This window comes from Cucumis melo, chromosome 12, assembly GCF_025177605.1.
Source record: "Cucumis melo cultivar AY chromosome 12, USDA_Cmelo_AY_1.0, whole genome shotgun sequence".
Lineage (NCBI taxonomy): Eukaryota > Viridiplantae > Streptophyta > Magnoliopsida > Cucurbitales > Cucurbitaceae > Cucumis > Cucumis melo.
This window is the reverse complement of record NC_066868.1, coordinates 21,397,429-21,414,613: the sequence shown is the minus strand read 5'-3', so window position 1 is coordinate 21,414,613 and position 17,185 is coordinate 21,397,429. Positions and strand designations below refer to the sequence as shown.

The 17,185-nt window shown below is 35.1% G+C and overlaps 2 protein-coding genes across 3 annotated transcripts; one reads left to right on the top strand and one right to left on the bottom strand.

Moving 5' to 3' along the window:
- Window positions 1–1,856: 1,856 nt before the first annotated feature.
- Window positions 1,857–3,549, bottom strand: LOC103488236 (uncharacterized). Its single transcript, XM_008446873.3, has 2 exons — window positions 3,392–3,549; window positions 1,857–2,424 (listed from the first exon to the last, which is right to left on the bottom strand). The coding sequence occupies exon 2, from the start codon at window positions 2,419–2,421 to the stop codon at window positions 2,248–2,250; it is 174 nt and encodes a 57-aa protein (XP_008445095.1). The 5' UTR covers window positions 2,422–2,424; window positions 3,392–3,549; the 3' UTR covers window positions 1,857–2,247.
- Window positions 3,550–3,629: 80 nt separating this feature from the next.
- On the top strand, window positions 3,630–16,642 carry LOC103488244 (uncharacterized). 2 transcript variants are annotated; one of them, XM_008446885.3, is made up of 20 exons: window positions 3,630–4,022; window positions 4,150–4,184; window positions 4,443–4,564; window positions 4,970–5,059; window positions 5,213–5,332; window positions 5,497–5,580; window positions 5,775–5,852; window positions 6,080–6,205; window positions 6,286–6,375; window positions 9,329–9,364; window positions 9,476–9,531; window positions 10,616–10,757; window positions 11,819–12,242; window positions 12,340–12,431; window positions 12,502–13,063; window positions 13,739–13,871; window positions 14,054–14,095; window positions 15,291–15,456; window positions 15,565–15,648; window positions 16,353–16,642. In XM_008446885.3, the coding sequence occupies exons 1-20, from the start codon at window positions 3,631–3,633 to the stop codon at window positions 16,461–16,463; spliced, it is 2,985 nt and encodes a 994-aa protein (XP_008445107.2). In that variant the 5' UTR covers window position 3,630; the 3' UTR covers window positions 16,464–16,642. The 2 variants fall into 2 exon arrangements, with proteins under 2 accessions (XP_008445107.2, XP_008445112.2); XM_008446890.3 differs by having other exon boundaries at window positions 3,631–4,022; window positions 12,514–13,063.
- The last annotated feature ends 543 nt before the right edge of the window (window positions 16,643–17,185 follow it).

The window sequence follows — 17,185 nt, the reverse complement described above, 5'->3', positions numbered from 1 at the left end:
AATAGTCATATATACATCTTATCTTTATGTCGAACGTTGTAGGGTCAACTTCTGCAAGGTCATATAATTCATCCTGTAAATCTTTGTGTGTTATTTCTTTACTGATAACAATGCCTTTTAACACTCCTCCTTCATATTTTCTTCGTCTCTCATCCCATGCACCACCGTAACGCACTCAAATCCGAACATGTGACATCCTTAAACTACCTTAAGTTTTTTAGTTACTGCAAAAATTGATTTGAATTTAAAAACCTACGAGATGCGTGCGAGATGTTTGCGAGATGCAAATAAATAACAAAAATAACTGCGAGATGTGTGCGAGATAAAACATGAGGGCCTAAGAGACTTACTAAACATGCAAAGAATAGCTTTAAATGGATTAGGAGGTGTACCAATTTGATTTTGAAATAAATAGTAAAAGTTTGGAATGTGCGAGATGCGTGCGAGATACGTGCGAGATATGTGTGAGATACGTGTGAGATAAAGCATGATGGCCTAAGAGACTTACTAAACATGCAAAGAATAGCTCTAAATGGATTAGGAGGTGTACCAATTTGATTTTGAAATAAATAATGAAAGTTTGGAACGTGCGAGATGCGTGCGAGATACATGCGAGATAAAGCATGATGGCCTAAGAGACTTACTAAACATGCAAAGAATAGCTCTAAATGGATTAGGAAATGTACCAATTTGATTTTGAAATAAATAGTGAAAGTTTGGAACGTGCGAGATATGTGCGAGATACGTACGAGATAAAACATGAGGGCCTAAGAGATTTACTAAACATGCAAAGAATCGCTCTAAATGGATTAGGAGGTGTACCAATTTGATTTTGAAATAAATAGTAAAAGTTTGTAACGTGCGAGATAAAACATGAGTGTCTAAGAGACTTATGAAACATGCAAAGAATCGCTGTAAATGGATTAGGAGGTGTACCAATTTGATTTTGAAATAAATAATGAAAGTTTGGAAGGCGTGAGATGAGTGCGAGATACGTGCGACATAAACCATGAGGGCCTAAGAGACTTACTACACATACATAAAAACAATTCAAACTAATGCTCACAATATACGATAATACATAATAGATAGAAGCTAGAGTGGCTTGAGAAGCATCCATAGCAGCGACATGAGAGCAATGTAGATAAAAAAAAAAAAACTTTATTCCTTCTATTCCTATTGCTTACTCCTCTATTTGACCCAACTAAATCCTCTAGTTCAATTCATTTTTCACCACCCATTGAACTTTCTAAGAACCTAAACCAAACTTTGAGTAAACTAATTTACAGCAAATAAGTCCATTCCAAACATTTACGGATGAAACTAGCAACAAATACCTCAACCAAACATTTATAGCAAATAAATTGAAAATGGGTTAGAGATGAAACTCACCGGAATAAGAGAAAATGGTTCGAAGAGGAGCGACGAAATGCATTGGACGACCGACGAATGGCAAGTGATGAACAACAAGCGACGAATGTCCGGAGTATCTTCGAATGGCACAACGATTTTTTTTTTTACTTCAAGTTTTCTACGCGAAAGAGAAGGGAAAACGATTGTGGAGAGAAGGAAAAACGAACTAGAAAGAGAAATTTAATGAATGTCATTTTTGTCAATTAACACCTAAATTGTCCTAAAACTCTTCATTTTGAAAAGTTATCCCAAAAGTCATTTAACCCTCTTTTTTTAACCTATTTTTGGCAATTTCCCAATATTAATAAATTAAAAGGCTATTTGAAGAATTGAAATATTATCAAATGCCTGAAAATCAAATCAATGGAGTATTAAAAAGCGTAAAAAAAAAGATGAAATCCTAAGCATGAAACTAATAAAAAATAATATCGAATAGAATCACGTGGAAAACTAAGTTTTGTATTCAAAACACTAAATCCAAATAAGGATTTTGCATTTATTACATTAGATCCAATCACATTACGAGCCACCAAACATCCCCGCAAGTCTAAGATGCAATCATCAAGCTTAGTAACTCAAGTTATATCTTATAATTTATCTCAACACATTTGACCACAAGAAATCAAGAGGCAAACAATTCGTGGCCATAGAAGTTGATGTACAAAAATACTGTTCCACAAAGGCTGAAGATGAGTCATGGGAAAAAACTAGCAAATATGACATCAGTCTAAAATGGAGAAGAAAAAAGACTAATTGCAAAGCTCCAAAACCTATGGACCAAAAGAAGAATAGATCCAGGTTGAAAGGATAATTGATTTTTATTCCTCTCTTCTTTCATTTCATTTTAGCTTCCGTAAACAAAACATGTCGATTGACCCGAGGATCGTATTTTCGGAACTCGAGCTTCTCTGTAATTTTGGTTGGCTTTCTTTTAACATAAAAGAATCCAGTCCCTGCAGCTGATACAAGTCGGATGAACATGGTAGCTTTCTTTTTCTTGTCACCCATTTCCTAACACCAAAAAGAGAAACAAAATTAACTTATCCAGTAATTTTCAAAGCTAGTTCTTGACATGCTATACTATAAAAATATATACATAAGAAACTATTTCATTGATAAATGAAATATCCAAAGATTACAACAAATATTATAATAAAACCCCAAATACAAGATGAAACAACAGAGCGTCTCTGAAAGAATATGAATACATTGAAATTCAAGGATACGAAAACATATTCAAGCAGCTATTTGCAATGAAAATGTGCAGATGCTGAATTAAATGAAACTATATGGATTTTAACACAGGTTTTTCTCACTCAAATATAGCTAAATCACCAATCTTTTTCAAGTTTTTTTACAACAGGTGTATAATGGGAACTTAAATTTTCAATTTTGTGTCTAAACTATAAAAGTGTCTAATGAATTCAATTATGTGTTCAATAAGCCTTTGACATATTTGAACATTTTCAAATTAACTATTCTAGATGATATAGAATTGAATTTTATGTCCGACGAGACCCTAAACTTTCAAAACTGGGTTTAGCGCGTCCCTAAATTTAAAGGATATTGAATATTTCGATCAAAATTGAAAACTATGAGACCTAGACACAAAATTGAACATTAACACCTTTCAACCATTCAGAGATTTATCGAACACTTCCATTAAAAGTTCATGTACCAAATAGTCATAAAGCAGAAAGTTCAGATATTAAACTCATAATTCGACCCAATTATTAGGAGCAGGAAAACAACAAATAAGCCATCCATTTTAGCAGATCAAACAGGTGGAAACCTATTAGAGTGATTTCTTACAATACCGTCAAAAAGAGAGAGGCACATTATGAACCAGCTATGAAGCAAAACAGTTATGAGATACGGATACATCGAGGAGACTTCATGTTCTCTATATTTACACACACACACACACACACACATATATATTCAAAAGAGAGTGAAAAAGTAAAGGGTTGAAGCTGACCGGCGGCGACGGCGTGAAGGCAGCGCAGCTGATCGGCGGCAAGGGTAGACGGAGGGAATTGTGGAAGAAATGGGAAGAATACGGGGTATGGTTTTTAGGGTTTATTATTAATTTTGCTTTTATGTTTTATTTATTTATTTATTTTCCTTTGGGCTTGGTAAATTATTCGAAATTTATTGGGCCGCAATGAAGTATTAACATAATGGGCCTCGCCCAGCTTGACTATGCTCGACTTTTCCATGGTGTTTTGGTTTTCTTCTCTCTTCTCTCTCTCCATTTCTCATGGCTCTGTCCTCTTCATCGTTTTGTTTTTGAAAACTGGAGCTTGTTTTGAATCTGAATTTCGCGCAAAAACCATGAAGAAATGGAGTCTCTTATGGCCGTTTTGGGCTATATTGGCGATTCATGGTGTTGCCATTCTCATCTTCGTTAAAGGATTTCTTCTTACTCGTACAGAGCTTCCTTATTTCAGTCACTGCTCCGATGTTTCTCAATCTCCCTGTTTCACTCCCGATTCACTTTCTCACTCTAATCCTTCGGTTCCGTCTCCCTCTCATAAAGCAAATTTTAGCCGTTGCTGGACCAACCCCACCGTTAATCGCATCATCATCATCGTTTTTGATGCTCTACGGTTTTTTTCTTCTTCATTTCCCGCTTGTTTCCCATCCTTTATTATTATTGTTGTTATTATTATTCATTGTCTATTATCTGATTCAATAATTTTTGTTTGGTTTGTGTTGTACCTATTTGTATATCAGGTTTGATTTTGTTGCTCCTAGTTCATTCTTCGAAGGTTAGCTCTCTTGTGTTTCTAGTTTAGAATGTTGCTATTCTTAGTTTGTTTTAAGTTAAATCAGTGTGCCGTATTGTTTAATATGTACGTGGTTTTTCGAGTTTGTATTTTGTATTTGAAATTCTTTGATAGTAGTGACGTGTGGGCTACTTCTAAATTCCTATTCGTTAGCTCCTGTTTTAAGTGATGTGGTTTTTGTCAAACTTTTGATCCATGATGTTGTAATTAAGACTGATCAATTATATACATGTGCTTTAGAATCGAAACCATGGATGGATAAGTTACGAGTATTGCATAAAATGGCATCGGAACGGGGCTCATCTGCCAAGATTTTCAAAGCTATTGCTGATCCACCCACCACAAGTTTGCAGCGACTGAAGGTCTATTGGTTTTTTTTCTTTTTTCTTTTTTTTTTTTTTTGGTTATTTTAGATGCAATGTTTATCGTTATATATCTGAACTTCACAGATTTTAACTTTTACTTTTTCACTATTACCTTCGTATATCTGATGGCTTACTTCCCAGTAGTCGAACATAACTTATTGTTCAAGAATGCGTTCATATAGGCTATGTGAAAACTTTGACTTTTCCTGTGGCCCTTATAAACTGTTCATGCTTCTAACTGGCTTGTTTGATAAGCATTTTTTGTGAAATTACTTTGATGCTCTTGTAAACTTCATTAAAATTGCACATATTTCTAATTGTTGTTTCATTTTCGCTTCCTTCTTTCTTAGGGTGGGGTTACAAATCGTAGTATAGAAGTCTGATTTTGTTGTATTCTTTCAGGGCATTACAACTGGTGGACTGCCAACGTTTATTGATATTGGAAACAGCTTTGGTGCGCCAGCAATTATTGAAGACAACTTGATTCATCAGGTTGAATTATGCATCTTTGTTAATGGTCTATTAGTTATACAGATGCTGGTTAAGAATGATCTTGGAGTGGACATGTGTTTATTATTTTAAACATCTAGAGGCTATTTTGTTAATTAATCTACTTCAGTTCTCTCGACTTGGATTCATTTACAGCTTGTTCAGAATGGAAAACGTGTAGTGATGATGGGGGATGACACATGGATGCAATTGTTTCCTAATCATTTTCAAAAAGCATTTCCCTATCCCTCATTTAATGTTAAAGATCTTCATACGGTATGCTTTATTTAGTCTCATTTCTTTCTTAGAGTGTTCGTTTCACATTAGAACAACCTTTTCTCTCAATTTTTTTTCAATGGAAAACTTTTCTTTCATCAATAATGTTCTCTGTAGTTTCAAGGCATAATGAGCAGCTAAATATTTGAAGAATTTTCTTTTAGGTAGACAATGGATGCATCGAGCATCTTCTTCCATCCTTGTACGAAAATGATTGGGATGTTCTAATCGCACATTTTCTTGGTGTGGTAAGGACTTTATTACCCTTGTGTTTGAAGTACATTGTAAAGTCTTGTGTTGGTTCTCTCTTCTTTTCTTGCTTCCTTCACATCTGTATTGTGGCTCAATGGAGAAGATGGGAATCTTTGTCCCTCCGTCTAAATTGAACATTTGTTGCTTACTGTATTAAGTGAGAACAAGTAACTGAATGTATGCAATATAGGATCATGCTGGGCATATATTTGGTGTTGATTCTAGTCCGATGTTTGAAAAGCTGGAGCAATATAATACTGTTTTAGAGGTATGCTCAAGCAATATGACTTGATCTAGCAATACAAAGGGGAAGTGTTATTTGCAGGCTCAAGTATCCCTAATATACCCATCTGTGTTATTTTTTTGAATTCTTGGGTATATTTAGGCATACTGTAAGCTCAAATAAGTTCTTCCCCAACACAATTTTGTTATCCTTTCATATTGCCTGCATCTGTTTTGCCTTTCTTAGTTCAACCATGATCCCATTCTTCTCAGAAAGTAGTTGATGTGCTGGAGAGCCAGTCTAAAACGGGCGGGTTACATGAAAACACTCTTCTTCTTGTGATGGGTGATCATGGACAAACTTTGAATGGTGATCATGGTGGAGGAAGTGCTGAAGAGGTATAATATATGTTAATAATGGAAACTCAATTTGTGTTTGATCACATTTTTCCGGAATGATACTCTGCTGTACCTTGCAGGTTGAGACGTCTCTATTTGCAATGAGCTTTAATAAGCTTTCGGGATCTCTACCATCTGAGTTTGGTACTTCTTCCTGTCAATTAGATTCGGTATTTCCTCTCTTTTAACTCTACAGATATAACTGGATGTGAATTTCTTTTAGGTTCTTTTCTTCTGAAAAAATACAGTTTTGCACTTCGAAGTTTGGAAAATAAACTACCTTTTTCTCCCTAACTTCCAAAAGTGACCTTTTCCTCCCTAAGGTAGGTCTGGGTGATGGTTCTGATTAATCTTTGAAATCATTTTTCCATAATGATACTAATGAAAGTTGATTGGGCGCATTTCACTACAATTTTGACGTTGTTTATGACAAAGATAATTTTTTTTATTAATAGTCAGAAAGCCTTGAACTTGGGATAGTCACACTGATTATACTTCTGGGTGTCGAGCCATGTTGCATTAGGAAGAACAAAAGGCTGAGCTTGGGGGGTGAACAAAGATACTTTTTCATTAATAGTCTGAAGGCCTTTAACTTCAGATAGTCACATTGATTGTACTTCTGGGTGTTGAGAACCATGTTGCATAAGGAATAGCAAAAGGCTGAGCTTAGGTAATAACCTGTGTGCCTCTAATTTTCATGCCACCGTACTCAGTTGGGAACAAATACATCCGACCTGTGAAGGCATTGCCTCCCAGTTGACTTCAATGCAGCAGCAATTGGTTGATAACCTTGGTTACCTGTTAATGTAACCACTGGAGGAATGATCAATTATGACTAGTGCGTGGTTTCTCTAAGATATTCCTACAAGATGGGTTGCAGGAGATCATGTCTATTGTGAGCTCTGACTTAGAGTTATCATCACTTTTTTTACAATGGTTAAGGCTTTTGTATCCTCTGTCTGATAGAGAGGCTCTCTCCTTTGAGATTGGCATGTGATTCGAGGGAGAGAGAGTGTTCGTTTTGGTCCCCCAATCCTTCTAGGGGGTTCTTTTTTCAATCTTTTATAACATATCTTGTCTTCCCCTTCTTCCCTCCCTTGCTATCTCTATGTTTTCCTATCTTGACAGTTAAATTCCGAAGAAGGTTAGGGTGTTTGCATGACAATTTTTGCATGGGCGAGTTAATACCATTGATCATGTTCATAGACACTCTTTTTCGATGTTTTGTATTTGAGTGCATTTTTTTAGGAGGTGTGTGGATGACCTTGAGCATTTGCTTTAGGACTGCCAGTTGGCTCACCACCTTTGGAGTTGTTGGTTGAGCTCATCTGCTGTTTCTTGGGCTTGGAATAGAGATGGTATGGCCTAGCTGGAGGAGGTGATTTTGAGTTCTCCCTTAAGGGAGAATGGTAAAATTTTGTGGCAAGCTAAGTTCTTTGTTGTTTTGTGGGGAATCTAGATAGAAAGAAACAATAACATTATTAGAGAGGTGGAGATGTCGAGTGAGGGAGTTTAAGAGGTGGCTAGGTTTAATGCTTCCTTATGGGTGTCAGCACTAGATCCTTTTATAATTAGGTCATTCATCCTTTTCCTTTGTATTTGAGTCTATTTCTACCATCGATGAAAGTTTAAATGGCATAAGAAGTTAGGTTCTTCATATGGCAAATTTCGTTGGGTTGGGTTAACACTGTGGATAGGCTGTGAGGAGGGGGTCAACTCTTGTTTGGCCTTTTTGCTACTTGCTTTGTCAGAAGCGGAGGAAGAGATTGATTACCCTTTTCGGGATTGTCACTAGGCACGTGCTTTATGGAGTTTGTTTCTGCAGGAGTTTGGTGTTAGCCATGCTGGTCATAGGGGTGTTCGTGCGATGATGATGTTAAACCACCATTGTTGTTCACATATAATCGGAGAAATAAGGGGAAGTTAGCACATGAGATGTTAATTAGAGACGTGGAGGGAAATTCGGAAAGGGGAAACTATAGTGGTGGGTCCAGCAGTTAGTTTGGATTGGAGAGGGAATTTAGGCCGGGGAGTTTGCAGAAGTGGGTGTGCAGAATTTTGGTGAAGTCAAGAGGACTATCTCACTCCTTGAGAGACAGGAGTAGTACACTGGTTACTGTGTTTTTTTTTGCTTTCTTGTTTTTTTTGTTCTGTCTTTCATCTTGTTATAGTTTGATTATTGTATCTTTGCTTCAGTTAGGGAAGGATTGAGATCCTAGTAATGTTGTTTTGCTTTAGGTTTCTATCCTATATTGTAAATACGTTTGGATATCAATAAAAATAGGATCACCACACTGGTGTTCTATCAGATGATCGTGGAGTTCCTCCTCCATCCACTCTTCAGAGAGAGGGGGTCTTTAATGGATCGTTGGGGTGTTCTGTTTTATGGGTATTTGGGGGAGAGGAACGATCTGATGTTTCATGGTAGGAAAAGAGATCATGATGAGGTTTGGTTGTTGATTAGATTTCATGTTTCTCTTTGAGCTTCAATTTCGAAGTCCGTTTGTAATTATTTTAGTTGGGGTGTTTTTGTGGGCTGGATTTTTTGTATGCTCTTGTATTCTTTCATTTTTTTTCTCAATGAAAGTTGTTTTTCTCATAAAAAAGAAAGTTTAAATGGCATTTTCTTCATTCAAAGTGTAAATTTGGAGACTTTTTGATTCATTGGTCTGTCTACTAACTTCAAGTTAAGTTTGAAGTGCTAGGTAATAGAATTGTGGTGTAATTAGGACCAGAGTACCATTTGATTTGCTCTAGAGGCTGTTGAGTATGATAGAATAATCCTAGTGATAACCATTTCATTGGTATACTAAATTAACAGAAGAGACTGCCAAAGCCAAAACCAGTATGTACCCGTACTGGCTACTATACAAGTTAAACTCTCTGTAGTTTGGAGAAAATAGGATGTGGATATACCTGTTTCAAGTATATATTTGATTTAATTTAGGATCTTCTGTGCCAGTTCAATCGGAACTTTTACCTCTTCCAACATTTTTGGTTTCCCTTCATATTAGTACATCTCCAGAAAGCCACTTGAAGGAGTTAGAAGATGAAATATTAAAGGCTTTATTTGCCAAATTTGTGTGTACTGATTGGTTTACCTTTTTTGTCCCTTTTTTTCAGCAAGGAAGGGAGATATGTACCAGCTCCATCCAACAGGTTTATATTGCTATCTATGACTTGCAGGGAATAGTTTTCAACAATTAAGATCCTATAAAAAAAATGTCAAGTTATTGCGTCTCTTGCACTGATTTTAATTGCTCTCTGCAGCTTGATTTCCCAGTGACCTTATCTGCCTTGCTTGGAATTCCTTTTCCTTATGGAAGGTGCAGTGTAAGCATCTTGCCGTACCATTGTGTCTTTATTTGCATTGTATTTTCTTTCTTGTTTTCCTCACTTTAGATTAGCAATAAGGACCAGGCTTGCCTCATAGTGGAAAAGTTAAAAGAAAAGAAGAAGAAGAAAAAACTCCCCTCCTATTGGATGGAAGAGTACTTTTAAAGAACGATAACCTACCTTCATCCAATCCATTTGAGTACAGTCTTCTTTTGCAATACATGGAACATGGAAGGTTTTTTTTCCCTTGTAATGCGGTCTCGTTCATGGTTCATTCTTTTTGCTCTTCTAAAGAGATTATTGTAATCTTGTAATTTGACCCATGCTTTTCAAATTTCATTTATCAAATATCAATAGAAACTGTTTTTGTTTTAAAAGAAGTCTTTGTCTGTACTTAAAAGAACATTGTTTTAGTGTCTAGTTGGAATCTGGAAAAAAAGTCATGGAAAACATTTTCTAGTAGCATGAAGAAGAGGTGGCTTTCATTCGGTTTTAAAAGAAGTCTTTATTTGTACTTCTTAAAAGAACATTGTTTTAGTGTCTAGTTGGAATCTGGACAAAGAATCATGGAGAACATTTTCTAGTAGCATGAAAAAGAGGTGCCTTTCATTCGGTCAAGTGGTTGGATTGTAGTGAAAAAGATGATGTAGGGTAGAATGGAGGTGCTTGACCTCCCTTTATGACAAGATGCTTTCTGGTCTAAGCGTAACATGTTTAGAAAACGATTTCTATGCTTGGTGGAAAAGGTTTATGGAAGCTCAACAAGATAAACCTAACTTATTCGTCTGGACAGTTGGACTAGAACTAAGAAATCTTGTTTGAATTCTTAAAAAAAATCCATTTGACTTAAACAATGTAATTAAAACAGGGATTTTTAGATGATAATGACTTCTTCTTCTTATATATCGTGACTTTGTTCATTCTAAACTATCCTAAAAACATAGCAAAACAACCATAACTAAATTTTAAGTGAATAATTTAAAAATCAATGGCATTTTGATTTGTAGAATCCTGGATTATCAATTCTTCGATGAACATATTGAGAATTCACGAACTTCCATGCTCTCTTTTCAGCATAGGGCGTGTAAATCCTGAGCTATATGCTCTAGGTGCTGGTTCAATGAAGTTTGATGGTATGAAGGTGGGAAGCTACCTAAATCAGTCAGGAGGATGGATGCAGAATTACGTTAATGCGCTTTGTATTAACTCCTGGCAGGTATATGATGAGCAGCCCTCATGATTGCTTTGATGGAAGTACCAGTCTAATATTATTGTGTTCAAACTTCAACATATAAAGAACAATCATTGTAATTATAAACTATAAAAAAAACTTTATAAATTTGTTGACATGTACCATTCTTACCTCAAAAGCATACATCCAATACAGACATGGTTCTCCCAAGTCTTTCTTAATTCATTCCTTGACCTCTTTCTCTTTAGTTGCTTTGGCAGAACCTTCTTGTCTAATATAAAATTACATCAAGTAGAATCAATGAAAGACATATACCAGCCTAGACATGGTCCACCCGAGTCCCTCTTCATAGTTTTCATTCCAAAGTTCCCAAAGTGTGGAAAAACCATGTTGATCCATAGGAGATTTGAGTTGTCTCCAATGTTTGGAATTTTGCCATGTATAGCTGAACAAATTATTTGCTTTGTCTTTTCAGTGCCATCTCGGCATCGCTTTTGCTTCCAAAAGCTTCTTCAAAATTAAATCTCATTCCCTCCTCCCCTCCCATGTTCCAAGTATTTTATTTTATAAGATTGACCCAAATTCTATGATCATATCATTCTCACTCACCAAACAAGGTCCAGTGTTGCTTTTGAATGGGTTAACAAACATTGAAGGGCTTCACTTAGTTCTCCCAAACTCCATCCTAGTTTTGATAGATCAACTAGGGTGGGTTCTATAATCAGTGAGATTAACCATATGAAGATTGCTTTTGGTATTAGGTTTACTGGGTTCTATTAACCAAGCCATGGCCTATCACTAGCTCATTCTTTTATCGGTTTGTGGTAGAGCTATAGTTTCCTCAACCTGGTTATTCATTAGAACGATTAAGTTGATAACACTTAAGCTGTAAGTTGCAGATTTCAAAAAGTACAATTGTGAATTGAGATATGGAAGGCTTTTCCTTTAATGGAGAGGATATTAGAAATGGTTCTCTTTTATCTTTCTACTGTCATTTAGTCGATCATGCTGCTATATCGGAGACATTCCTCTTTCATTATTTTTCATCATTCAATCTAATGGCTATTGCATTCCTTACCTTGTAGGTGAAAAGGTATATTGATAATTATACTGCTTCATCTGTCATTGGGTTTTCTGACGAGGACTTGCTTCATACTCGTAGTTTGTATGATGATGCGATGGAGAATTGGTCCCACATTAGTAAAGGCTTATTATCTAATGATGATGGAAGCGACAATATATCTTCAATTAAGAGGCAAATTGAACGATACTCTAATTTTCTAGCAAGTGTTGCTGAGCTAGCACGTTCTAAATGGACAGAATTTAATTTGAAAATGATGACTCTTGGTTTTGGCCTCATGTTAGCTTCACTTCTTATCCATTTTCTTGCTATCAAGAGGGTTAGCAAACTAACTGCAAATGAAGATTGTGGAACAACTTTTGAATTGATGCTTTCTTGCTTTTTGGTGGCAATACGTGCATGCAGCTTTCTCTCAAATAGCTTCATTTGTAAGTTGGAAATCTCTCAGATCTAAATTTACTGTAGTATAGCAAATGGTCGCTCACATCCCCCCCCCCCCCCCCCCCCCAATTTCTTTGGGATCAGTGGAAGAAGGAAAAGTGACAAGTTTTCTTTTGGCTACTACTGCCATTATCATGCTACGATATTCAATCGCAAAGCAGAAACATTTTCTGAAAGTAAGTATTTTAAGAACAGATATCTTCTTTGAATAATTTATTGAAAATGTCAGTGTTAACTGTGTATCAGTTTCTATTGCAGGTTGTCATTTTTCTTCTTTTGATGAACTACTGTAGATTTACAATTGAAGTTGGTCTATTGAAGCAGGCTGATACATCTGCATTCTTGAAAGTTTATCCTTCATGGGTGCTTGAAATTGCATCTTTGCTTCCTGGTTGGACTTATGTAACAGAAGCTGTGCCAATTATCGCACTGATATTATTGGTACAGTTGCTCCTTAAAAACGTTGCTGGCAGGCAATCTAAGGGAATTTGGCAGTTTGTTGTGTATGGAACAATTTTTTGTTATATCCTTACTGGAGTCCATTGGGCTTTAGAAAATGATGTGTTGCATTTTGTTCCAGCGGTTGACAGCATAGGAAAAAATTGCATTCCAAGAATAATCTATGCTATTGGACTCGGACAACTGTCATTACTGCTATTTAGGAAACTTTTTGGTGAAGACAAGTCTTTAAATTGCAGAAAAACTTTAGTAACCAAAACAGTCGCCATGTTAGCTGCATGGAGTCCAACAGTGATTATTCTAGCGGGAAAGCAAGGTTCCTTGGTCGCTTTGGCATCTGTTCTTGGAGGTGAATTTTTATTTGGACTTCACTGTATGTTACTAAATTGCATTAGTGACCCATAGTCTTCTTACATGTTACTTGCCATGATATACACCTCAAATGATCTATTCATGCTTTTTTAGAATAGTGGAGAGATTAATTGGGTCTTGTCGGATAAAAATTTTGTTTTTAATTTTCTATTTTGAAATCGATGTTTGTTTCTTTTCAACTTCTTTACAAGAGTTCACTTTTCTTTAAGAAATGGTTGAATTCTTAGTCAGTTTTAACAACCAAAAAATACTTTTTTAAAATAACTTTGGTTCTTTTCAAAACTTGGTTTGTTTCTTTAAAACATAACGAGTACAAAGTAGATAACGAAGAAAAGAAAAAAGAAAAAAAGGGAACTTATAGGTGGAAGTAGTTTTCAGAAGCCAGTTGGTTATTAAACAATATCTCAATTTTTGTTTATACTATTTTACAAATTGGTTCGTCAGTTCGTGCATTATGCTATCATTTTATATTATATAGCTGTACCATTTCTAAAGCATAATATTGTTACTTGCCCTTGCTATACCTTATGTGCTGTTAGTTTCTTCTCACTTTTAAGTGAGGGTTTGAGATGTCTCTGGTCGTTAATTTTAATTTTCTTTATATTTTTCTCCATCTAGTTCCTGTCATTGATTTATTTGTTCATCTTGGTAGGATATTGCATAATAAGTATGGACAATCTAAAACACGGAGGGGATGGAAATGATAGAATTCTGACAGTTGACAGTCTTCCTGTAACGCAGTGGAGCTTGTTTGCTATTTGCCTCTTTTTTAGCTCTGGCCACTGGTAATTTATCTCTTCTTTATTCGAGACTTAATTTATGCCGCCTCCCTCTTGTTCAACGGTCAACATTGCGTCGAATATCTTCAATTCTGACGTTTTGAATGCTTATTTTCCTTTTCTATTCAACAACTAGATATTTCTTTATATCATATTACTGTCTGCTTACCCATGAAAGATTCCTGTAGGTGTGCTTTCGATGGCCTTCGGTATGCTGCTGCATTTATTGGGTATGTCTTTACTTGTGCGCTGAAAACTCAATGTTGTCAATTAATGTTGATATAAAGCAGTTTTCCATTGTCTGTTTAATATTCTGTATATCATTTCCAAAAGTCAGTCTACGATTATTTTTCTTCGTGCATTACTGTCTAAAGAAAACTGTTTTCTTATTCTTTATTTAAAAGGCTGTTTCTAAATATTCATTGGTACTTCCTTTACTTTTTGCTTTTTTATTACCAATTTAATCCAATGCATGTTAATCTTCTTATACGTGAAAATTAAGTTGGTCTTATATATGCACAATTATTTTAATATCTTACGAGTTTCTTTGACACCCAAATCTTTAGCATTAGCAAGTTGTCTCATGAAAAGAGTACACAAAAATACAAATATTGTTTTGTTATTGTTATTATTATTATTAGTTTGATGCTGTTTCAAGTAATTGCCAAATATACTTTTCTTAGAAACACCTTGTCTATTCTACTATTTCCTAAGAGGTCAATTGTTATCTTATTTTATTTTTATTTTTTGAAAAGGAAACTGATCTCTTTATTAAATATATAAATAATAATAAAGAGACAAAACTCAAGATACATAAGGGATATACAAAGAGCAATAAACCTAAGGATCAATAGGCGCACCGGGCCATCTCAACTAGGTTAAGTTCCTAACGCCCTTGTTATGTCCATAAACTACAACTAACTGCAACTTAAACTTATGGCATCCTCAACACATCCAGGAAAATAAAGTATAAAACTGAAGCAAAAATAAACGGAGTCCATCCAATACCCTTCGAACTCCTTAGTGCTTTGATCAGGTTGATATCAGTCTTCCTCTTGTTTGGTTCCTGAATCAAGACCCGATCTGGATTGGTGTTTTTAAGCGATCTTTTAATGGCCAATTGTTTGGGCTGATCTAGGAACTTTATTTTATTTTATTTTATATTAGTAAGGTTAAGTGAGATTCTGTCTTCGTACTTCCCTCATTCTTTACTTTGAAAACTTTAACCAACACTCATTCTTGATGTACTTTGATGCTTTGGGAAGGTGCCTAGCCACCTCCATTTGTATTTTTCTTTTTTGGTTGATGGGATTTTTTCTTTTCTTGTCCTAAAACAATGTTGGTTGTACTGTCCCCTTGTTCTTTTAGATTAAAATATTCAAGTGATAGATTAAAATCCTGAAACACATGATGCCCTAATCTTAGGTTTGACGAGTTTGTTCTAGTTCGCCAAGCAGTCCTTCTCATGATTGATACATTTGGCTTCTCTATCATCCTTCCAATTTTTGGACTTCCTTTCATTGTTGCAAACAAATATTCATCTACTCACGCTGCAAAAGTGGAAAGCGCTCTCTTCATGGGTTTATCTCAAGTAAGTTATTTATCTATCTTCTGATCTTTCAAAGTTGAAGTAAGAAACTTTATCCGATTGTAACATGGTTTTAAACATCTCTCTCAATTTCCCCTGTATCACTTTTAGGCTTACTTGATGTATGGGCTCGTAATGGCGGTTCCAGTTACAGCCACTATATTGTGTGTTATACTTCAAAGACGGCATTTGATGGTAATTACCTTAACTACTTCATTTTCTCTAAAGCAAGAATTAGTTTAGCATGAATTTAGAAGATATGAAGTTTTTTTAAAAGCAAATTGCGGTATTTGGTACAATATTGAAAATTTGAAGTTTAAGAACATTGAAAAACATGGTTCCAGAAATCCTGTAGATTCAGGAATACTTTATTAGTATTCACTTCAAAGTCACAAGTTAAACACAGGCTTGAAATTACTTTCGAAGCGATTAGAAAACCGTTCCCCTAGTAATTTTAAGGTTAAAATATCATGTTGATTCCTATACTAAGTTTGTTCAATTTTAGTCCATATACTTTCATCATCCAAGTTTAGTTCCTATATTTCCAATACGTCTTAAATTTAGGCCCTTTATTGTCAATTTTTTCTAAAAAGAAACCTTTTATTATCTATAACATTTTTCTTATAAATTTTGAAAATATATTCACGTTGCATTTTCTAACATAGATATTATTTTTATTATTTATTCAATTTTGCTAAAAAGTTAACTTTGAGGAATTAAAAATAAGCCTCAATCGAGGTGTGAGGACTAAATTGGAACAATTGAACGTATATGGACTCAAATCGAACCAATTTCAAGAGTATCAACTAACCAAATTTTAACAATAGCTGTTATATAATACAAAGAATAGGATTTCTTTTGGTATAGTATAGTTGTGACATTTTAAATCTTGGTGGCAGGTGTGGGGGTTGTTTGCTCCGAAATTTGTGTTTGATGTGGTAGCTCTGATTCTAACAGACGTTTGTATTTGTTTAGCCACATTGTATTATGTGCCACATCTATCATCATAGGGCCGGCAAAAATTGGTATGAACCTTCATCCATTGCATTGCAATGCTATTCTTATTTGCTATCATTCAACTTTTCAGGGCATGTTTGTCTTAGGAATAGGGGTTTCTTTACTTCATCTAATGGGGATATTTGGTTCTTCGGTTAAAAAAACATCAATTTAATGACTTATTTATTCTTTACATTGTGGACTTCGTAACAAATGGCTTAACAACTCATTAGAAGATTTTAGTATGATTTCATGAATAATTAATTATTCTTCTAATTTCATTTATCTCTAGGTGGTGTTAAAAAAATAATAAATTTTGAGAGGTTTGAGAGAGATTGAGTTTGGAAATACTTTTTTGAGCCTAGAGATTGTGAAAATAAAGGAGAAGCTAAGATTTGTAACTCAAGAAAGAAAGAAAGTTATAGAACAAGATTGAATATCACGACATCTAAGGGTTGCTGAGGTGTCGACATTTCAGTCTTTATGAAAGGCCGAATTTTATTCAATTCAATCCCTATTTTTACAAATAGTTTTGGGAGTATTTGTTTTTTGCGAAGAGATTTTTAAACAACCTTAAATCTATGCTTACGTCCGTACAAAGACAACGCCGAGATACCTCAATTTTCTTCAACAAATTCACAAACAATTTTGGAGAATCCTTAAGGCTGTTTGCTGGCAATTTTAAAATAAGAGATTCGATGAAATCGAATTCAATTTTCCATGTGTTTGGAAGTAT